Source organism: Cyrtonyx montezumae, unplaced genomic scaffold (assembly GCF_038088225.1).
Source record: "Cyrtonyx montezumae isolate F1298 unplaced genomic scaffold, pur_monq_1.0 scaffold_13, whole genome shotgun sequence".
Classification (NCBI taxonomy): Eukaryota; Metazoa; Chordata; class Aves; order Galliformes; family Odontophoridae; genus Cyrtonyx; species Cyrtonyx montezumae.
Window position 1 is genome coordinate 30339054 of NW_027071859.1, and position 24824 is coordinate 30363877.

General features: G+C 36.4%; 1 protein-coding gene across 2 annotated transcripts in view; it reads right to left on the reverse strand.

The window, feature by feature from the left end:
* Positions 1-1315: 1315 nt before the first annotated feature.
* PHIP (pleckstrin homology domain interacting protein) overlaps positions 1316-24824 on the reverse strand; it is a 100322-nt gene continuing 76813 nt past the window's right edge. The window contains exons 28-40 of one of the 2 annotated variants that reach the window (XM_065730936.1): positions 19784-19895; positions 19522-19583; positions 17909-18064; positions 15854-15974; positions 13815-13940; positions 12493-12565; positions 12078-12128; positions 11578-11727; positions 10500-10652; positions 8177-8340; positions 7446-7726; positions 6963-7124; positions 1316-5136 (exon numbers count right to left, since the gene is read on the reverse strand). In XM_065730936.1, the coding sequence (XP_065587008.1) occupies positions 4496-5136; positions 6963-7124; positions 7446-7726; positions 8177-8340; positions 10500-10652; positions 11578-11727; positions 12078-12128; positions 12493-12565; positions 13815-13940; positions 15854-15974; positions 17909-18064; positions 19522-19583; positions 19784-19895 (2252 nt within the window). In that variant the 3' untranslated portion in view covers positions 1316-4495. Of the gene's footprint in view, positions 5140-6962; positions 7125-7445; positions 7727-8176; positions 8341-10499; positions 10653-11577; positions 11728-12077; positions 12129-12492; positions 12566-13814; positions 13941-15853; positions 15975-17908; positions 18065-19521; positions 19584-19783; positions 19896-24824 lie in introns of both variants that reach the window. The other variant, XM_065730935.1, reaches the window with a different exon arrangement.

The window sequence follows — 24824 nt, forward strand, 5'->3', positions numbered from 1 at the left end:
GGATGCGCTTCATTCTGCATATGAACAAGCATTTATATACAATAATTTACAGCAGAAAACAAACAGCCCTTCTAACAGTTGAATGCCTAGGTCCCCTTGGAAACCAATCTGTTACAACAACTTTGAGGGGAAAAAAAAAGAAAATATGTCGGAATCTGCGAACAGAAGATGAGCTTTTGCTGTTTCCGGGTGAGGTCTGAAAGCCCACCAACCACCACCTGCTTCACAGCTCCATTTTGGAAATTAAAAACAATAAGAAGACAGAAACCTTTGAGTAAATATGGTGGACAGAAGGCACTACCTTAGAGTAAGATAAGGACTCGGGACACAGTGCAATCGCTCCCATGCATCTGTATCTCCACGGACCAGCAGCAGGCTAAAACTCCCTCCGCAAGATTTGTGCTCTACAAATTAAATGCAAACGCTGATGAAAGCAAGCTTGCAATCCTCTAACCTCCCATCCAGCATAAAGGTCTCCAGTTCAGTCTATTGCTTTCGTGGAACCAGTCAACCATTAGATGTGTGCCTAGATGGAGACTACACACTAAAGCACGTACCTTCAGTCCAACAAAGGTGAGCAAAAGGCTTAACAACGTGGCACAGAAATTCTAACAAGCTCAAAATTACCACATGGGCAGACTGTTATTCTGTTGTACGCCTTGGCTTTTGTTTTTTCTCTTGCTATTTGGTAAGGCAAAAGCCTCCAGCACAGAATCAGAATTGGTACTCAGACATATCTGTACAGCAATACAGTGAGTAATTTGTCTCTACACTACAATTTATTTTTTTAATAGATATTATATATCCTACGTGCTGCATCAGGGTCCTTTATCAATTAATAGTTTCACAAATATTAAGTCATAGTAATATTCAACTCAACCAACTCAGTCTTACAAGTCTACCCACAAACTGATCACACGTACAAACCGGACACTGTACAAAGAAACATATGCAAATATATCACACAGCAGTCCAACCTCCGGAGGAAGACATTTTTCTGCAGTCGTACCACTGTCATTGCCGAGTGACAATGAACTCCAGTCAATATTGACATCCATGATCAATACAGCGGTAGGGTTTAACTCCAGTTCCTGGATAACACGTTAACAACAGGAACAAAGTGGCAGAAGAGTTGTTAAATATGTAGGCACAAGTACAATAATTTCTGTTACACCATTTAAAGCACACCGGTATCATGGAAACAGAAATTACTTCCTCACCCGCAGTCAGAGAACACACTGCTATTAAGATACCACTCAGTGGTCAATACCAATTGGAACGTTCCCCAGCGTGAAGCAGAAATGTCAGAACAGTATCTTCATATTCATGTCAATATGAGCAAATTTAATGAATGTTACAGCGCGTTAATTGCTGCCAGGTCTGCCAGATCACCTGACCACGTGTGGCTATGAACCTGTGCAACATTAAAAATGCTGATGCGAGACGAGCGCATGGGAGTGTGATACTCGGTTTTCTGAGCGAGTTGTTGGGTACCTGGGATGGCATTGCAGAACATGGACATGACTGCAAGTTCTTCGTTATCAGAACACTGACCAACAGTTTATTGCTCGCATTTAAAAACTGAAAACTCGGCCATCAAAAGCTCCTTTTCTGTCCCGATACAGTATGTCACCATCTCAAATAACACAATTTCTCCCAACCAAATGCAGTCTGATGGTGGTGACTGAAGTCTCTAATAGTCTGCAACGTACTGAAATCAAATCATAATAACCCTTTTAAAATAAATCAGACATTAACTTGTAATATTTTTGTGTGTGTGTCTTAATAGTTACCTAACTGATGCACAATGGATTTTGAAAGTTTTGGAAAACACTGACATATCTGACACGAATTTAAGAGTATTGCCTAAGTCAGTGATGTTACTGGGTGGGAAGAGTAGCCCTGTTCTGCACCTAAGGCCTTCTATTCTCATAAAATGAAGATGGATAATTTTCCTACCTAGTGTTAAAGGGAACACGTATTATTTATGTCTCCAAAACTTACATACAGGGTATTTCTGATATATAAATATATACATAAACATGCCATATAAAACATTATTACAAATGGAGTAAATACAGAAGTTGAAATTTTAGATATAATCTATTTCATATATTACAATGCAGATAACATCAGGAAATTACACATTTTCAAATGATTGCCTTCATCAGGGAGAATGGACAAGATCAACAGGTGGAAGCAATTAGCTTTGAACGATGAAGCTGTACTGTAACTTAACAGCCACAGTTTCTCTTACCACGTCATCAGTGATTCCATTTTAACTGAGTAATGGACATATTTCTCAAAAAATAGATACAGAACAACAAATGAAATGCAAAGTGATTCCTGCTCTCCGAATTCATAATCGAAACAATTCAAAGAGGATCTGGAGGAATATTGGAGCCGTTTTTTGGTAAGAAAACGACTAATGGAATTATGTTGAACTAAGCAAGGTGGAGAGCAGTTTACCACCCACAATAGCGCATTTCCATTCCTCCTTGTGCCAGACATCAGTGTTCTTTGCTCAGATACCAATGCTTTTTTTTTTTTGTAACAGAAAACAAAGGGTCAGGAATTAGGCCCCAAATACGTACATGGAATCTGTGCAGAATTTAAGGTTTCAATTCTGTATGCCCTCCCGGATATTGCAGATGTTGTCTGTCAAAGAAAAATCCTCCTAATAAAAAGAATCATCATAAAGTAAGGGTGTACGGAATCGAGGTTTCATTTCAGGTTTATTTCTTCAGCTAAGTTAGGGTCACACAAAAAATCTGTCACACTACCCAAAGTTCCAAAATAACGCATCGTCAGAAAAATTTGGTTACATTTTTGTACCATACCAGATTTCAGAAAATAGGACTGCTTCCGTATTTGTTCCGTAACACTGGACAACATTTGTTTTGAAGTGATAGAAAAATGGTATTAAAGTTTGTTTGTAAAGGTATAAAATAACTAAATGTACCATAAACAAATAAATAACTGCTCTTCTTTTCCATAGCAGTACATATAACAATACATTCCCCTAAGTCATATAGTCATCATTTACAATAGACAACTTAATTTTACTAAGGATGCAAGAAATAATAGAATACAAGGCACAATCATTAAATGGAATTTTTCTTTAGGGTGAATATTGACTTATGTCAGCGTGATATACCATAAAAAGTGCAGAAAAACGCAATGTGCAATGAGACCACTGTATAAAACATGATTGCATAAAAAGTGATTTGGCCTTTTTAACCTCAATAATTGAAAATAACCAATCTTCCCCTTAAAATTAAACTATAAAGTATGACATTTTAAAATTTATTTTCAATTCTAGTGCTATCTAAAAAATCCTGAAAAAAATTTATACCTGGGAAATATTTTATACGTATGTGTTTATGTATATATTAATATATACACATACACTCTTCTTTGTAGGTCATTTTAGCCTCTTAAGCACGTCTCAAGTTGTAGAAACAACAATCAATCTGGATCAGAAAGTAAACATCGCAATTCCATACCTGTCCTGTAATTTCCTTGAATCCTTCAACCAATTATACATTTTGTCTAAAACATCTCTGTCAAAGGACCCCACCAGTGCATTATTTTCTACCAAAAGTACCAAAAAGGATACAGTTCAGAACAATGTTAACAACTTACTATTTAAAACAATACACAGCTTTTTCACTGCAAGTTGTATGCTGTACTGACACTCAAAAAGAAAAAAGAAAAAAGGCTTTCCACTGCACTGATTCTCAGTCTTTGGCACAATAAACAGAGATTTAGTGATTGATACAAGAATCAAGGTCTGAAAAATTAGACATTAGTCAAACTTTTTCCAATGTGGATATATATATATATATATACGTGTGATTACATTTTTGCTATGTTTGGCAGAACTCGGATAGACCAGCAGCCTGTGCTAGGCTTCTTTTGCGGCTGAACGTTCCATCTCTACTGAAATCAAGCATTTTCAGATCAGCAAAGTTTGGTATTTTTGTATTTGTATTTAAGAGAAATGTAAGTGAATTTTACTGCCACTTTTTTTTTTGAGAAAATCTGCCTTCCTAGGCAACCTAACTTTACAATCAGAGTGTACCTTGCTTGGTCAAAAATAGATTTCTGTTTTCAGTTTGTGGCATTAAAAGTTCCGTCACCTTTTAAAACTGTGTAGAGTACTACACACACACACACTACTCGAGCGGAGTAGTTCACAACTCCGTCAGTCAGTCAGAAACTGCTTCAATTATTCCCAACTATGAACAAAATGACTGTTGAAATGCATAACCTATTTGGAGGGCAATAAATAGCAAAAGTTTAAAATATATATTTCTTTCAAAGAACGTTCTTTCAGTTTTTTTGTTGTTTTTTTTTTTTTTTGCTAGATCTTTCTCCCAAATCAGAGCATATTCTTCTAACCCATAATAGCAGCAGGGAAGCAGAAGTCTGTTCTGCTGTTCCTTAACTGTACCTGCTTCATAGCATTCTGAAGTAAAACACTTGGTAAAAGTTACCAACCGATTAAATTAGCTTTTGCTTTTTCAGTCAACTTTCGGACTCTGCCTCTGCTAGAAGTTCCAAAAGTTAAGGAGGTGTCTTCAAACAATAGCTGCCTTTGCTCTTCCTCAGAGTCATCTTCATTGTAAAAGGCTGTCCTCCTACCCTGGTTTCTAGTTCTCATGTGAGGTTCAGAATCTTTAAGCGCCTCAGACCCTTCTTCCATAGGCTCATCTATCTTTTTCCTCCTGCTTCTTGTTTGCATCTTAACATTTGCAGGAACTAAAAGGTCCGAGCCTGATGGATGCGTCTTCATCTTTCTTTTTGGCTTTCTACCCCCACGGCCTTTTTTTTGTACCAAGTCTTCCTTCATATTATTTTCAGAAAGAGAATTGCATGCAGTAGAAGCAGAGGCTTCTTCCAGTACATCCTTTGTGGTCTGGACTGTATTCTGCTCTGCAACCTTTTGCTGTTCGACCATTTGTAGCTTTTTTGGTTTTCTGCCTCTTTTCTTGTGCACCACTTCACAAGTGTTGTTATTAGCCTCAATCTTCGGTTTCCGTCCGGGGCCTCTTTTAACTGGAGGCTTTGAAGGCTGCCCTCCATGTCCATTTACCTGAATGCTTCCTGATGCCAAAGCGTTGTTCTTGCAATCTGCTGTAAAGAACAGAACAAAACACGAGAGTATGGATCATGCAGCAGATTTGCATTTACTTTTATTTTCTCACTGCTTTAACAAACCTCTTAGTAAAATAACTGAATGGATTCAAAGTCATTATCAAACCCAAGAGACCCAAGTATAACACAAGAGTTTCGTATCAGTAGGCAATGGTGACTAACTCCTAGCTGGTCTTAGCTCAAGGGTGCCTGAGACAAAAAAAAAAAAAAAAGAAAAAACAGAACAAAATAACAGAACAGGTAAGGTCTTTTTCTTGGCTGATGCAAAAGAAGTGACTTATTGCTTGTAGCAGCAAGAAGTTGCTCAAAAATCACTTCTGCAAGGATTTGGAATGCTTCACAGCAGGTCATCTCTGGATAAATGAAAGTTCCTTATAGCCCAAGGTATCACCCTTTGTCATGATTTCATCAGACTAAGCTTATTTCAAAAATAAGTAAGGATAAGTTCCGAAATGTGTAAGACAAAAAAAAAAGACAAAAACCAAAACCAACCAACCAAATAACACAGTCTGCAAAGATTTCTCATCAGACAAATGTCAGGAGGAGACATTTGGAGAACTGCTTGAGCTATGAGGTTTTCTTAGCTGAGTGGCACTGAGCTTTCTCAATGGGTCATGCCACAGAACCTCTTAGAGATGCTCTGACACCACAGCCCTTGCCTAAAACACGACCAAGAACAGTCATAGTTATTATGATGCCGCACCCGCTCCTTTGACTGAATATCCATACACAGCTTCTGCAGCGTTCACGTGCACCCCAGAAAGCACTAGTAGCACAGGGCTCCATTTTCATGAGGGGTTGTGCCACAGACACCTGGATTTTATGCGACCAATCCTCTGGTATTGTAACATGCACATGTTCTGCCACACAATACAGTAATAATTGAGGCCCTTGTGAGAAAGCTGGCAAGGAATGGGATAGACTACTTAAGTTATCAGACCACAGGTTGATTGCTTAGAAGCATAGAAAAAATAAATAATCCTCAGAGAGAAGAGGATGACAGGTAGTAACCAAAGTAGGTGAGGTCCAATTTGCAGACTACTGTTTTTTCCTGAAGATGGAGGAACATCCCTTTGATGCTCAACAGATCTAGCTATTCTGGTAACAGCCTCTCAACAGTCCAAAGCTTCTTCATGAGCAGGAGAGCTTTTATGTTTGGGAGATCTAATTTCTGTCTCCACGGAAACCTTGGGTTTGAACACATCCAGACATCAAAAGACCAAGCAACTTCAGTCAGAAGATTACATTAAACTAAGTCCAATCAACCCATATGTTCAACAGAAACAGCAAACGCTGCACAGCTATCCTGCTGTGACCAAAAAAAAAGAATGCAGCCAGAATGCTTTCATATTTATGCTTACTGCAACACAGAGCAACATCGCACACAGTGTTACTGACTCAAATAGAACCTCAATAAATAAATAAATGTAGGTAAAGCTCACAGCACTTCGAGTATGACCACACAAAGTCTGCTTTGGAATTTGAGAACTCATAAGCTAACTGCACTACAATGAAAACATTCCTCTTGTAATAACTTAAAAGCAAGTAAAGATAACTTAATAGATCAAAATTGTCCAGGCAACGGTATTACCACACCATGAAAATGGTGCTGTGAGCAATCAAAATCATGTTAATTATCAAGATGTAAACTAACTGTGACCAGATTATTCCATTAGACTTCCTTATTCTGCAAAATCATAATATATACATTAATTACCCTACTTGTAAACTACAAAGCCTGAAATGCAACTACAGCCACTACGTGAACAAAACCAGGGAAATCTTCCAAAGAAGCTCCATACCTTGTTGATTAACAGTAGAGGACTTTACTTTGCGTTTGATTGGCTTCTCTTTCTCAGGATTTTCTTTTGTGGAGTTATTCCTAGTGTTATGACTGTTATCAGACTGGCTTGAGACTGGCAAAATGTTCTGGTTCTTGGAATGTTTGGTTGAATTCTCCAGTACTGTAAGGATAAAAAGAAACATGTATACATAATTACAAAAAAGTACTTGATATCATGTTCAATCTTATTGGCTAAAAAGGAAGTTACATATCCTACTTAGCAAGGAACTTGAATCGGTGATCTAGGAGTGAAAGGCTTCCTAAATAACATACCTTAACTGTTCAGTTTTCTGATGTTGAACCTCAAGACTCAGAAGCTTGAAAACAACACCAGTCTTAACTGAGACAAACACATTTGATTTTCCAGAAAGCAACATTTACGTTTAGAAATATTCTCTTCATAAAAAAAAAGCCAGCAGGGAAAAGAACTCCAGCAACTCACCTGACTTTCCTGACCCTGCAGTAGTATTAGGTTTTGTAATTAAAGGCTTTATTGTTAAAGGCTTTCCTCCTGAAGAAGTAGATGGTTGCTCTGTAGAAGCCACATCTGTTATCCCCCTATTGCTTCTAGTCCTTACAAGAGAAGAGGTTTCAGCTGCTTTTCCATTCATCTGAGGTGGGGCATGCCTCAGTGCTGTCGATCGCACAGGTACAGAAGATGAAGAGGAGGCAGAAGGTTCTCCCTTCAGCTGAGGTTTTATTAATCTCCTTTTCCTTTCAGGACTGCAAAAGAAGTAATTTGAAAACTGGATAACCACTCTTACGTTGTGCAGGAATACATAAATATGAGAGCGTCTGAGACCATAAGAGAAAAACAATCATCTCTGTATCAAGCACACTACATACACGACATTTTCTGAAGTAATTCCTGTAGCTGTGAGCCTCTGAAAGTGAATCTTTACTAAAGGATCATAATATATGCTTAGGTATATGACGAAGCATGAAGTCATCACTATCCTCACAATGCTGACTGACAGTATGCGTTTAGCACTTACACTAGGATAGATCTAAGGTTTTCAAACCTCCCACACCACAGCAACTTGCATTCTAAAGCCATTCTGCAATAGAGAGAACAGTAAAGGATGTATTAAGAAACCACCACGTTAAGTTCTACTATTTAGGTACGTCAAACTTGCACAGCTTTTCACAAACACCATGAAGTCATGAACAAACCTCGACGCAACGCTACTGGAAACGGAGCTGCTCCTGCTTCTTTTTTTCCTTCGTCTCTTTATCGTATTTCTTTTATGAAAGCGCAGGGCAGATTTATAATCTGATAAAATAGAACTTATATGTTCCTCAAAGAAAGCAGAAAGGCGCAAACTCATGCTGTAGATCTGGAAAAAAAAAGCACTAAATGAGCAAGTTTTCTACTCTTCCAAAGCATACCATTATTTATTTATCATGGTGCAATACCTAGAAAAGCATACAGACCAACATGGAAATATTTTAAGGAAATACGGTTTCTTGTGACACATTTACACTAATCCAGTTTGCAGTTACTGTTTTCACAGTTTGAAAAGTATATTATGACTGAAGAGCACACACAAGCAAAAGGAAAATCTGGAAAAAACACATTTCCAGCTGTCACTTTTCAACTGCCTTTCCAGAACGTGTTCCCTTGTAGCTTCTGAAGAAACAGCAGAGAAAGATACTTAGTGGAATTTAAGTGGTCACACCCAGGGTCAAGAAAACTCATTTTCTTCTGCATTATGTTGCACCCATACATCCTAAATTTGAGCACCACTTTATTCTTCTTATGGACGAATTAGTACTACTGGTGAGTTGGTTACAACAGCTATGACAGATGAATTAGAATCATGTAGGCACACATTTTTCTCTCTTTTTTTTTTTTTTTTTAATTTTTCCTCCCCTCTGATCTTGTACGGCTTACAGAGAGACACAATCAAACTCAATTTTGATTCCAGTTAACTAATGGCACACAGTTGCTATTAATTCTGGAAACAAATCCATAAATGAACTGACTAGATACTTTAAGAAGGGACACAGCACAGTCCTGGAATACAAAACAAAGACAGTATTGCAAGAGTTGCCCACCCAGTGACATACCAAATTATTTCAGTGCCAGATTAAACAGTAAAGTGACAGACACTGAGAGCATTTCTGGAGAGGAAATCCAAGGAAAATGTGTAAAACACATGAAAACACATAAAACCAAGATAAAAATGTATGCTTGTTGTGCCAAGAAAAAAAATCCAATGGATTTTACATTTACTCTTCAAGAAAAGCATCAGTGATGCTAAAAATAACAGTGAATTGCAAGATTGAGAATAAAAACATTGCCATACCTATGCATGGTAGCACACTGATCCCAGAATATTAAAATGTCTAACCACACAACACTCCAATTTTGCTTCTGAGTAAAATACAAAGAAGCTACAGGCTTAATTCTACTAACTCAGCCTGTTTGGAAGAAAACAAAAAAAACATACGGCATCAGATGAACCAATGAAACCATGCTGGAGCTAAAACAATGGCCAGAATTCTCCTATTTCAGTTTTAGCAGATAAAGTAAACCCACAACAGAATCTAGATGTACCCCAAAAGCCTTGCTCTTTGACAACGATGACAGGATAAGAGATCAATTTTTCTGTCAGCTCAAACTGTGAGTGGGACTACTACTGACTGAAAAGAAAGCAATCACTGATCAAGTCTTGGTAAGGCCCACTGTTAGGACATTTGTTCTCACATTTTACAACACTGAAGACCTAATAATTAGTGCACTGTTTAAGACAGCCAGACATGAAAGCTAGCGAAGACTTTAAACCATATTATGAGAAGAAAAGCTACACAGTAAGCTTGGACATGTTTAGGTGCCCTTCAACGAAAGCTACATTTGCACCTTTCACCTCCAACAGATAAATACATCCACAAGTGAATTGAATTTGAGAGAAAATATTCAGAACTCTACCACCAGAAGGGCAATTCAGTACCGCCTTAGTACCAGCAGCTTTGTAAGCTCAATTTTATGCAAGATTTTTGGGAAACAGAACTACTTAAGCGCCTCCTCACTATCTTACCACATCATAGTGAACATTATTGTTAACTGCTCTTTGTGTGATATTTCAGTTTTGGACAACTTCAGATGTGGAAGAACTTGGGGTATGTCTATGCGCACATCTGCACACACAATGAAAATCCCCTTTCTTCTCCAAAATATCAGTTATTCTCTACTACTGTAAACACAACTGCATTTCTTCAATCTTTCCTTCAGTATGGATCTCTCTCTAGATCCACTTTGAAATATTTTGTACCAAACTTGCAGAACATCAGAAGTACAGACATTTAAATAGCAAACAGTACAAGCTTGTATTTTAAAAGAATATCTTCTCAAAAATATTCATGTTTGCAAATCAGAAATAATTAAATTCAATTGATTACTGTTAAAAAAAATCCATTTCTGTTTTTCTGTCCTGTTTGTTAATTCTTTTTTAAACCATAAACGTTACTTTAAACAAAATAAACCAAGTATTACCCTTGATCTTTTACTTGGTGTGTAGGCCTTTGAATTGCTGAAAATAAGTCTCACATCTTTACACAGCTCCATTGGTGACTCATAGTTACCAGCTTCCAGTGTTTCTCTAACAGTAGCAAAATCCATAGGCGTGTCAATAATATCTCTATAATCCTGTTAATAAACAGCAAAGTAAGGTATTAGAAAATTTTATTCAAGCTTTAATGTATTGTTTTTATTTGAATGAATTTGATAGATCTGTTAAAGTCTCATACTGTTTTCGCACACTAGCTTTAAAACACACAGTTTGAACATTTGATTCTGACAACAGCATTGGTGCAACCTGTGCAAGAAACTCAACGTTAAAAGCTAGGGAGCAGAGCACTTCATGCTCAAGCTCAGTAAGGTGCTCCTTTTCTGCTCATTCAAGGATGTGAATCACAAAGGGAGGCTACTTGTAGTTAGCCACAGCATGAAGTTAAAGTTTCTTCAAAAATTATGGTGTCCAGAGCATCAAGACTACAGCAAATTAATGTTACCAGAGCATCAAGACTGATCTACCACTGACTTCTGAAAGAGAAACCCTTCTTTTTTTCCTCCAACTGAGACAAATGATTTCTCCCAAGTTAATCAGAGGCTCTCTAAAGTAAAACCAGCCTAGAAGGAAGGAAGAGATCCAAAGCAATAAGATTTTTGTGTTAAAATATTCAGATTTTACAGAAGGCTGCTCTCATGGCTATTTTCATTCCATTGAAATCACCCAGGCAGAAAGCAGTTATTATTATTACAGTTAATATTTCACTACAGTGCTTCAAAAGGTACTTTTTCCACAACAGTCTTGATGACTGTGATATGAAAATTACTGTTAGTTTCTACACTTCTCAAATGAAAACAAAAAACGTGCCACAGTAACATCTGTCACAACAAGCAACCAAACATATTAACTTCATATATGACCATTTTTCATTCAGAAAAGGGAGCAGGCATCTTAATCTCAAAAGCTGTTCACATAATAACACGGACATCCCTTTTAAGAGAGCAGAGAAGTACAACTTATTTTGAAATTGAAGAGAATATCTTCCTGTTCCCAAACACTCACTGGATATTCAAGGAGATCCACCGGCTGCCGGAACGGTTCAGAGTCTTCACACTGAAAAATGAGATTCAGCAGCTCCTGGCACTGCTTTTTCCATGACTGAATGTCATATGACTGGGCTCTATTACGTAGCCGCCTCTTCGGCTGGTGATCCTGAAATGACAATTTTGTCTGGAATTTATTCAATAAACCATCTCTTTTTACAAAATCAGATGGAAAGGGCACCCTGCAGGATACCAGCTCTAATTAATTAATTAGTAATGTGCAAGAGGATCACAGAATCGTAGGGGTTGGAAGGAACCTCCACAGATTGAGTCCAACCCCAGACAGCACACGCAGAAATTCTTTTATGCTGAACAAATCAGGGCAGTAGTGCTTCAATCACAATAACATTTCCAAAAGCTGAGATGACACAACTAAAGGCTTCCAATTTTAAATCAGATCTGTTTACAAATACACTTCGTATTATTTGAGGCACTATAAACAACAAAATACGATTTTACCTTTCTTTTTCTAGTGGAAGTTCCTGGCACATTTGTATCTTTCTCTTCTTCCTTTGAGCAAGATAATGAGTTGCATAAAAAGGTTAAAAAGAATATAAGCATAGATGAGTAGGTAAGTTCTTTCATACTTCACTTCATAATTTGTGAATTAACAATTCTTTCCACGTCTCCTCTCTAGAAAGCACTTCATGTAACCATCAGTTTTGAGAATCTCTCAGAAGTCTAAGAATAATCCCTCTGCACTACAGCAAGAGAGTAAGCTAGATTTTTACCAGTTTCCCAATGAACAAGAAACGTCTAATTGCCAATATATTCTACTACAGTGACTGAACAAAGTACTTTTGCACCAAGTGAGAAAAATACTTCAGTCTCTTCCCCATCTACCAATGCCAACATCCAAGACACAACCACTTACCTCATCAGAGTCAGACAACACTTTCTTCTTCATTGCATTGTATAATAGAATGATGTCATAGCAACTCTGGTCTCTGTGCAAAAAGAAACGCATGCTAGCATTATTTTCCATCTTCATCTATGGAATCAGATGTATTTCGCATAGAGTAAGGACAATATTTATGAAGTCATACTTAAATGAAGTGATGAAGTATCAGTGCCGTAAGAATACTTAGAGGACCACATTAATAAGAAAACCTAATCTACTGCTCAAAAGCTGCAAAATATTTTCTATATTCCATAAAATACAGAATGCTTACCAGTGACATTTCAAAATGAAAAACCATAATCCCCTATCACGAGCTTAGCAGCATTAGGAAAATCTATTATACCTCATAAAGGGCTTTGAGTCTATTCAGCTTTATAAGAAACACTTTATATGTGTTTCTAGTTCAGTTAAGTATACTAATCAGCACAATCTATAGACCATTATTTAATAGAATATCCATGCATTGCAATAATTCAGGTAAGTCAATTAAAAAACACATACTTTTTATACCACTGATGTGCTTAATTCATCAAAAGGAAAGAAGCTACATAGGATAAAGACATTAAAGAATTAAAATTAACAGTAAAGAATTTCAGGTATGTATCTGTTCCTAAAGGTGGGTTTCAGTAAAACTTTAACATCTGAAGCAGCTAAGTACTTTTCACTGTTTTTGCTGGAGACAGAAATCAAAGGCACTGAGAACCTCAGAGATGTATGTCTAGTTACAGAAGTCTTAGATTTTCAATTAAGTAATATAATTCTAATGTTTTGAAAGGAACGTGCTAACATTCCGTTCAACTAATGAAGCATCTTGCCAACTTTTACAATGCAAAAGCAGATGCATTCACTGCCAACAAGCAAATCAGGATGATGGGCATAGTAAGCTCTTGAAAAGTCTAGATCACAGACAGTCATGATAAAGGTTTGAGACTGTTTCTGTTGACTACAATTTTTATTTTGTACATCAACCATCACTTTGAGACTCATTCAGCTGTAAAAACTTTAGAATTAAGTTCCCAGTTATACTAAGGAAGGCAGTAATAAAATTAAATCATTCCACGGATACTCAGACCCATGCTTAGTATTTAGTGAAAAGCCTCCAGCCAATATATTATAATATTTCATCTTGTTTTGCAACCTAACCCACTCTTTGTTTTGTCAATACCAACTTTCTTCTTTCCTGCCCTAACAGCAGACAACTGGCTTAGTGAAGCTGCAGAACAGCCTGTTTGTAATTTGTATTTCAGAGAGCTAAGTACCTTGGTAAGAGACAAGAGACGTACTAAGCAACTCACTTTATGAAGTGTAGCAGGAGATCTGTAACAAATTTGGCAGACTTGACAATAGGACTTCCGGGTTCGTTAAACGTGCGAGTGTTATGCTCTATGTATCGCACTTCCCACATTAATGAAGAAAGACGTCTGTGCAAGAGAGGAGTCAAGACCATGGAAAAAAACAGTGTCAAACAGACCACGTTGCTAACAATGTATTACAAAAGAGCAGGAAAAGGCTCGTGTTCTTCCAATGTACTACTCTGTTCATTTTTTGACATTAAATCAGAAAACATACACACTCAGACAGCTTACCCTACACGACCAGCAGAAGGCAGCTTCCTCAGGCTTCCTGCTCTCTTATGTCCTACGGGACATTATACAAACAGCCTGCACTCCTGGGAAAGATTCTGCTGTAATGCTTTAGCTATTACTAATCTTTTGTAATATAAATAACCCAGCATATATCACTTCTTAAGTCGCAGCTGAGAACTACCAAGATTGTAGTGATGAAAATGTACTAAAACTACACATTTTATTCTAATAGGTGGCAACAAATAGAATTCCTCATGTAGCTCTGATTTAATAAGCTAAGGAATAGTCACAATATTGTGATAAAAAATGTATAATCAAAGCAAAGGAAGCATATGTTTTGTGTGTGCATGTGTTTTATAAACACACAGGAGTTCTAAGGCTCTTGTTTCAGAAGAAGAATAATGACTTAAGTGCAGGTCTCATGAAAAGCTACTGAAGATGTCACAAGCAATCTGAACTGCCAATTCCTACACATGTTAAAGAAAAATAATTCACTACAAAGTACAATACAAGGCAATTACTCATTAAGTAACCAAGCCCAGGCAATCCTAAAACTAGTAAAAAGTGATTTACCGAAGAAGCCATGCTTGATGACCAAAAACAACTGATGCCTCTGACAAAAGATAAGAAACCCTAGTGACTAAAAATTCCTTGCCACCATTGATGATGTGGCAGTATATTAGAAAAGTCAAAGTTGGATTATCATGCAATTAAGATGGAACCAGATGTATGTGCATTATGGCATTATAAAATAAAAATGCTGGTCATTCTTTAAAAAAAAAAATAAATGTGAAATGTGATTTCAGTTTAGAGCAGTCTCCAGTCAGTACCTGTTAAGTTCTACAAACTAACTTCAAAATTTGGCTCAAATCACCATGCTGTAGAAATCATAAAAATGTTTGAGTTGGAAGGGACCTTTAAAGGTCACCTAGTCCAACTCTCCTGCAATAAACAGAGACACCTACAGCTACATCAGGGTGCTCAGAGCCCATATCCAGTCTGATACTGGCTGTCTCCAGAAACAGGGTATCCACCACCTCTCTCTGAGCAACCTGTTTCAGAGCCTCACCGTTCTTATCATACCTTTTTTCCCCTATATGCAATCTAAATCTCCACTCTTTTTAGCTTGGAACATTTACCCTTGTCCTAACTCACATGAATTCAACGAAAGAACAGAGGTATACTCAACTGCAAACCATAAATTTTCCAAGACAAAAAGGGAAAGAAGTATTTTAAAGGAACATACTCCTTAATGGGTAACATTTACTGGAAATAAAATACATTGATTGCAATCACAGTTTAGGGAAAATGTCAAAATCATGTAAAAAAAAATATGTTAATTATTTCAGATGCTGTCCAATCATTTAGAATTACAGGGCCAATAATTTAAGAAACCACGTTCCATCTTATGTCTTAAAGAGAAAATGCAAGGTTTAAAAATCAAACAAACAGAAGTATATTATAACAAAAACACTTTACAAATGTTTAAGCTTTCTCACACTAAAAAAAACACATCAGAAGCAAACAATTTACTTCACAATTTGAATCTCACATGGCATAAACAAGAATTTACATCTCAATTGTAAAATGCATTTTGGACAAGAGATGTTCAATCTTCTGAGGATAGAAGATTAGACAAACATAAGATCACACCTGTACACATTTCCAAGTTGGGCATAACAAGACTAACAGCTACCAAAATCACTGCTGGCAATATTTTACTGCAGTAACTGAGACTTGGATCTAACCTGTAAAATCTGCTTTCCAGTCTTTGTTTAATGGTACTCAGGTCTGTGGGATATGCCACGACAGTGCAATACATTGGGTAAGCTTGAAGATCCACAGGAGCCACAAATGCAGATGCAATATCTACACAGAAATTAAAAGAAATCCAAGTTACATCCAACCAGAAAAGCAATCAGAGTTGCAAAAATTTCAAAGTTTCCCCCTGCAACATACACTATTTTGTTCATATTTGAAACAAATTGTACTTTCCCAAAATCAGCAGTAGAAACCATGCTAGATAGTCTGAACAATTTGTGATATTTTAGATATAAGTATTTGTCGACAAGTATGCTGCCAGTACAAGTGCACTATTGCCTACCCGTCCTGCTATTCGTAAAGCACCATGCCTTTCAGAGACACAACAAATGAATGCAAAATATTCACATTTGAAAAGCAAATTTAAACATATAAATCACACGTAACAAGATATGCAATTCAGTATTATTATTTACATGACACACTCACTCCATTTGGTATTATATTGCCTCTCCCCCAACTTCAAACAAAACAACTTATTAAATTCTTACCATAAAGGTAATGATAGTATTTTGATCTCATTAAGATAAGGGGACAAACCCAATTGCAAAATAAAATAGAAATAAAATCCTCCTGTCTTGACCAAATAGCAAAGAAGCTATTTCATACCAATCCACTATAAAACCAAAAGACCACTGGGCAATTTAAGTCTATGCACCTAAACAAGTTTTGTTTGTTTCTTCTTATGCTTAGAAGCATCACATCTGCTTAGACATCATTCAAACATTTGAAACCTCAAAGGGAAATAAAATAAAAAGAAAAGAATACCTTTAAAGTACCTCTCCATTGTTTTTTAAAAACAGAAACTCTCTTCTTCTGAAAGCTGTTAATTTACTCTTAAAATGTTCCAGCAACTGCTACTTTGGACCAATATGCACCACATATGCTATAGTTAAATCCCAAATAAGTAATACTCCGTACAATGTAATGCAAAAATTAAAACTATTACTCCTATATCCTACATACGTAACACAGTGAAAACAATAAAAACTTCCTTTCTCCCAAATTTTAAAATGTAATTCTGTAATTTGGATTCATGCATTACATGTACATCCTATTTCTTTTGGAAGCAAAAGGAAGCTTCTTATATCACCAAAGGAGTCGTAATGTAGGATATTCAAGCATCAGAGATTTCTAAACATAAGTAATTCAAAATCAGGACTGCTGTTGGCAATCTATATATATGTAACTTTGAACCATTGTTACCCAAAGATCTGAGACTGCTGACTTATCATGAAACCTACAAAGATTTGTGATTGAGCCTGTATTTTACAGATGTATCTCCATCTCACACACCCATCTTTGATCATGTAAATGTTACAGTGATGTGGTTAGCGTTTTAACAATTACCTTTTCAAAAGCTGACTTCTACTTCTAAAGAGTAATTGTTCTACATCCAAATAGCAAGTGGCTTTTCATAATTAAATACTTTATCCTCAATATTTGCTTTTACAACTTCTCTTCTGCTTTATTTTTTTTTTCAGACACAACTAAGGTGATGTGGGGGAAAAAAGTGGAGTTAAAACAAGGCTAACACAGGAGAAACCTAGACATAGGAAGTTGTTCTCTAAGAATGTATGATTTTTTTTTCTTATCTACTTATAGTACAGTGAATATTCTGTGTAACATAAGCCCGGCACTTATAAGCCCAATAAGTAATTTGGGTAGCTAACATCAAGATGAAACACTTGTTGTTACCATGCAAGACCCAACCCGTTTCATGTATGACAAGTTACCAAAAAAAACCATAATTACCTTTTAAAATTATTTTTAAAAGTTCAGGTTTTTACACGTATTCACTATATGAAAATTTAAAATGTCCAATGAGAAAGCTCTGTTCCATTTAATCAAATAGAAGGTGTCTTATTATATTATTATAATATGTATTTTTATAACCAGTTACCGATCTTTGTAATTTCAGAAGTATACATGAGTCCATAAAACTCCACACAAAAATGTTTTCTATAATATTTAAAACTTACCTAGAGTCATGAGTTGGTTTATCCCTGCAATAATTCTGTCACACTCCTGGTCTCGCGTCCTGGAACCCCATTCTCCATCCAGAGGCTTATAGAGCAGTGTTCTGCGTTCTTCATCTGTTAAAGGAACACTAGTCCCCAGTTCTTCTGGAAATACAGCTAGAACGTAACACAAATTCAATGAAATACGTATCTATTTTAAGAAATATATGTATCTACTCAACTAAGAAAAATTAATTCAAAATATAGATCACCGTTCCCCAATCAAGACAAACACATCATTCTTGTATTAAAAATGTTTTGAGCAAATCATTCAGTATCCTTGCTACTGTTGTATTTTAAAATCTTTCTGTTGCAATTTGGTGTGCACATCCTCCACTAAACAAGATTTACGTCCTTCCAAATAGCTAACTGCAGACTTTATTTCACAACTAATTAGGGTAATCTTTTATCATAATTAAAGTTTGCTTGTTTCTTAAAACACCACATTCTTGCTAATGTAACTAGGATTTGTGATAGACAATTTTCAGACAGAGCTTAAGATAATGGTGTTGACGTTAGACACCGAAACAGTCTCCATGGAGGGATTTAACCCTCTCAATTTTCTGAAGTCAAATACTGAAAGTAGAGGTACTGAGCAAGCAAAGTGCCATCATCCAGCATTCTTAAGGACCTACCAACTTCGACAGCTCATAATGTAACAACTTGATCATCTAGAATGATGCACACTGCTCTTTTAACATTTTTTTATTTTTTTATTTTTAAACAAAGCTGTAACAGAAGACAGCCTTTGTGGATGCACTGTGGATATAAATTCAGATTCAGTTATCTCCTTGCTGTAGTTATTTTATTCCAGTCATGTTATCACTCTAGTTTTTGACTTACTTATAAGAAGTACCAATTAAAAGAAGAGTTGAAATGAAATCAGAAGTAGAAATGACACATGTACAACTTGAAAGAATGAAGAATTATGTAGGGTTACTTGTGAGTGATAAAATTAGCAAAAGTTTCCTGTAAAATAGAAGAAAAAAATGCTGATTCTACTTTGCTTTTTAACCAGATTTTAATAAAATTGTCAATATATCTGAGTAAAGAAGAAATACAATGTTCTGTTCATGGTCTGCGAACAGAGCCCCTGCTGTACTGCCCACTCTGTTGCATGTTTATCTGCCATAAATTCTGGATCAAACAGGCAGCAAAACCTACTATTATCAAATGCTCTCACTAGTGCATGTTGAGGCTTCAATGCATCTGCAAGCACGCCAAGAGTTCTGAGAACAGGCAGCTTAAAGATGACATCGGGCACAGGCTTACCTTCCAACCTCTCTAAATGCATAAGTTAAATGCAACAGTACAATGCCTACTAGGAGTTTTTGTAGCATTCCTGGCTACTTCTATACAGGTTGTTAGTTTAAGTATGGCTGTAGGTTTGTTTATTTCCAAAGGGAAAGATGTCAGTTCATTTATCTTGGTCTATATTTAGTTTGATAATTACCATCTTTAAATGCAACGGTTTGTGGGCCTTCCCTCCACTCCTTAAGAGGTGAAATTGTACAACGTTTTTTTACTTCTTTATATACACTCTTAAAGTAAATTAAATTATTAATGTACCATACCATTACTTGGTATCAGCTCCATGTCCCAAGGACTCATCTTCTCAGTATCTCCATTATCCCAGCTTAAAAAATAACCACATTTAAATTACTAATATTGCTTAAAGTAATTTAATGTTTGTAACATAATGTATTTAGATTTAACAGAATATTGTACTAAACGGGTACATTGAGATGCATGACTGAATTTAATGAGAGGAAGTTGCTCAGTCAATACGTCAAATGAAATATTTAATTATAATAGATTGAAGATAAGTTTGCTAACCAGACATTGTAGCACTGAAATAAGCTATCAGGATAATCGGGCTGAAGAGGTTCTTGGCTTTCAATTGTTCCAAACCACCAGGCATCATCTATTACTGATCTGAAGCGGTCACCTAGGTAAGAACACAAAATAATTTCATCAATACAGGGTACCTTATTCCTCTGCAGAAAATTGGTTTAAAGATACCTCCAGCTTGCTCTTGAATAGACAGATCCCTTTAAAATGCTTGCAGCATCAACAGGCAAACATGAATCACATTATTTAAAGAAAGAAATGGAAAAAAACAACCACAACGAAACTTTTAAATTCTTTCTGAAGGTTGCCTTAAAATCAAAACTGAGCAGTTAATAATTGGCATAAATATTGCAAATATATTTACATAACCATTATATATGAATTTATTTATTGATTTCATACAGAACTGGGACATTGCAATGCTGCATCTTTATGATTAAAATCTACTTGCATTAAACACCACGTGCTATCCTAAAATAACTACACACTGACACATCTCTACAGGGAATACTTTTACATGCTGCAGAGCTCTTTCTCCTTGGTTTCTGAAGTGTTTTCCAGCCACGCATACAATTTCCAAAAGCAACTCAGAGGTTCATTTCCTTTATTCTGACTGATAGAAGAATTTAAGGATTCCTTAAAAAGTTAGCAGTCATTTATGATGACTTGAAATGGTTCACTATCACAACACAATCGTAGAGCTAAGCAAAAAGGTCAAGAAGCATTACTTAAAGAATTACACATCAGAATACACATTTATGACGTGTGTTACATTTCCCATAAAACACGACACAGAATTTAGAAACTATTTTAGTGAAGCATTTACTCCACTCAATCCAAGAACAAATATCATTTAAATTATCTGAGATTCCAAGAACTGTATATTCTTGTTTTCAAGAGATTTGAAGACTTTCTAACCTTTTGCAGTACTTCTTTTTAACCCCTTCAATAAACTCACATAAAGGAAAAAGCCCACAACCTTCTGCTCAAACGTTTGCTCTGCAGTTGTCTAAATTATTAATGATTACATATATTCTCAAGGTGCTCTGCTTTCTTTGCTGCATTTTTTTTAATGGATCACAAGTATATGTAACAAATACAAAACTTCCATTTGGTGCTAAGCATGTTGAAAGTAACAGAACAAAATAATTCATACCATCAAAATCTGAAATGCAAGATCAAAAATGAAAATATGGGTTGATAATGTTCCTTTAGAATACAGCAGTCCAAAAAGCTCTAAAAGAACAGTCTCCCTGTATGGTATTCCCCAGTGATCAGTTTTAGAAGAAGACATGAGTAGGTATGATTGTGGTGCTGAACATTAAGCAGCTCAAAACCACTTAATGGAACACATACAAGCTGTCCCTTCACATTTTTCAAGAGCCACAGCATTCCCATGGACAGTGTGCTAAGGTAAGAAGAGCACAGAATTGAAAATGCTCACAGACAGATCCCCTCAATCATTATTTTTCTAGTGCCCTCTGTGCCATCACTTCTGTGGAATACAAGGAAGCTACTTATATGGATATTATATTAAATACCTCTTTTAATAAGAATTTTTGATCTAATTTTCCAAAACTGAGTATCACCAGATGATGTTAGCTTGATGGAATACGAGGCAGATGCTAAACTTACAGTGGCTGCTAAGAGATATGTATGCACACCTGCCTTACATGAATAGCAAATGCTCAAGGAATCCTACCAGAACAGGTTTTTTAGCTCAAATACCAGTATCCTAGTTCAACCAGAAGACAAAGAGATGCAAAATACATACATATCTGAGTAGAAAGAAAAACCTAGCACCCCTCAACCTTACATAAGTGTATTTTTTTTAAAGGCTGGTACATTACATACACAAGGAACCCTCCCTCAGCATCAAAAATATAAATAATACACATAAAGCAAATATTCTTCTTTTTCACCACCACCACAAAAAAACCCCAAATATAACAAAAAAAAAATCCACCACCAAGGATCATTATTGGTTGAGAAGTAAAATGTTTTAATGACTTAAAATGGAGCCAGAATATTTAATATTTGGTGATTCTTCTAAGAGTAGCGATAAAAATATCTACTTGTAGGCAAGGTGACAGAAACCATAGAGAAATAATCAATGATACTAGTGGTAATCCTAGTGGAAAGTGGGAAGTCAAACTAGCAACTGCTCAGAACATTTTCACATTGTGTTCTATGCGGCAACAGAACACTGCAGTATTTGTTCCAATGACATTAAGTATACACTATGAAAATACCCATAGTGTCAAGAAGAGACCAAGGTAGCACTCCAGAAGACTCCTGGAAGAATTGTAATAATTTCAGCATCAGTGCTTTTCCTACCTCTGCTAATGTTTCATACAGTCTCACAAAAGGAGACTATTTTAACACTACTCTTACCACTCAGAAGAGAAACAGAACAATGAACCCTGAAACACAGCTGTCAGAGTTACAAACTTGTATTAACCAGTAAAGACCTGAGACTTGCATTATTTGCCCAGAAATCTTGACAAAAGATTCTGGAGCTTACCCTTTCATGTAGTTGTGAATCTTTCCACAGTTCAAGTATCTCGAAGTATAGTATAGTTCAAGTATCTCGAAGTCAGTCTAGGAAGGAGATTCTACCTGTCCTCATAGTCTTGAGAGTAAAAAGGCTAACAGCTTAGATTTCCTCCACCATTCTAGATTTGTCGTTTATTTCTAGCTAGGCTGTTCACATGAGGCATGGCCATCGTTCTTCAACTGCTGCCACACGTGGAAAAGCATTCATTGCATAGCAAAGACAACCACCTATCAAGAAACAGCAAGACTTGGTGACATTTTAGTAGGTGCTGGCCAAGCTTGCATCTTAAGGGATCTTCATACTGTATTGATCTTTATTGAGGAAATCAAGGTATATTTTCCTAATGATTTTGAAGCTATGAGTCTTCACCATATTCCCTTAGACTTGAACAAAGCCATAATGTGTGATAGAATATGGAATTTTATTAATGCAATATGATGTAAGTTATATTTATATGTGCCATTGACCTTCTTGGCCACCTGGGCACAATGCTGGCTCATATTCAGCTAAGTGTCAACCAATACCCCAGCTCCAGTTCTTCCACATAGTCTTCCAGCCACAGATGGCCAAGAAGACCAATGGCATCCCAGCTTGTATCAGAAAGTGTAGCCAGCAGGAGCAAGGATGTGATCATCCCTCTGTACTCGCACTTGTGAGGCCTCACCTCTCGTACTGTGTTCAGTTTTTGGCCCCTCAATACAGGAAAGACATTGAGGCTCTGGAGCATGTGCAGAGAAGTACAAGAAAGCTGGTGAAGGGTCTGGAGCACAAGTCTTATGAGGGGCAGCTGAGGGAATTGGAATGAGCCCCCTCTTGTCTAGACTAAGAGGAAACCTTATCGCTCTCTGCAACGACCTGAAAGGAGGTTGTGGCAAGATTGGGGTCAACCTTCTCTCCCATGTATCTCATGACAGGACTAGAGGGAATGGTCTCAAGTTGAGGCAGAGGAGATTCAGGTCAGCTGTTAGGAAAAATTTCTTCTCAGGGAGTTGGTGGAGTCACCATCACTGCAGATGTCCAAGAAATATTTAAATGTTGTACTAAGGGGAAATATTGATGGTAGGTGCATGGTTGGACTAGATGATCTTGAAGACTTTTCCAACCTTTGTGACTCCATGATTCTATATATTGCTAACGCACACACATACTCAACAAGGCTGTCATACTTTACAAAGGACAGGATACGAATTCACCTCTCCTGGCAGAAAAATCAGGTAAGAAACAATTAGAAAGAGCTTCTAACATCCAGCTGTTCCACTTGTTTAGGTTACTTAGCTACAATGAACTTAGGAGAAGACATCAAAAAGGAAATAGTGAATTCAGACTAAAAATGCAGTGTATTTGCAGAAACATGTACCATACCAACTGTTACTGAACAGGCAATCAGATATGCCATCATGTTGCATTAAAATCTTCCCTTCTTCTATATGATGCTTTGCCTGAAGTGGTTAAAAAAAGTAAAATAATAAAATAACGCCACCAAGTCAGTTGTATATGCTAGTCACAGCTCCTGAACAGAACTGCAGGAACTCAATCTGCACGCCAATCAGTACTAGTTTACAAAAACACAGAGTTGTTTTAATATCATATATAAAATATATATGCAGCATGTGTAAAATTAGACTATATATACATACAAACATGTATGTATATATAGTCTAATAATTCTCACAACACGTTATCAAAACCAGATTTCTCCCTCAGGAAAAAGAGTTCATCCAGAACTCTGATGAATTAGTAATACTTGCTCAACTTTTCAAATTCAGGGACAATCTAAGAATGTTCTCAGAAATAAGAACACGTTTATTTCATGACCTCTTAAAAGAAAACAGGGAATTGTTTTGTCATGACACAGCTCTCTCCCCCTAGTTAGATTTCATTATTAAAAGGTTATCTTTGTTGTTGTACAGAAAAGGTGACTAGGAAATAGATCTGACTGGAGCATTTGCCTATTACAAACATTCTCCAGTATCCAACATCTTACTTAAGCAAGTAAAAAGAGATAGGAAGGGCATTTTCTTTGAACAATCTAGAGACTGTAAATTTAAAATAGCTGAAAAAGTGTTTCCAGAAATAATCAGGTCTGAAAGAAGTGGAAAAAAAATATTCCAGTAATAATTTAGCTGAAAGAGGACCTTCAATCTAAAAAAATAGAGAGAAAGTCAACACCCGGGATAAAAGTTATCAGTTACTAAAAAAAACACTATTTCTGAAGATGTATTCTTCATTCCTCCCTGTAAACACACAACTGAGATTTTCTTTGCACCTTCTTTCACAGAGCACCTTCAGTATTCTGTTTGCTTGCCTGTTGCTTCAGTCAAGGACAAAGTGAGACTCCGCATGCAAATATGGACAGAGCTTATCCTCCAATTCCACTGTAACATAAGGATTTACTTACCACAACCTACCTTTTAATAAGTTAATGTGAAATAATGGAGATATGAAAACAATTAATAAGACCCAGAAAGC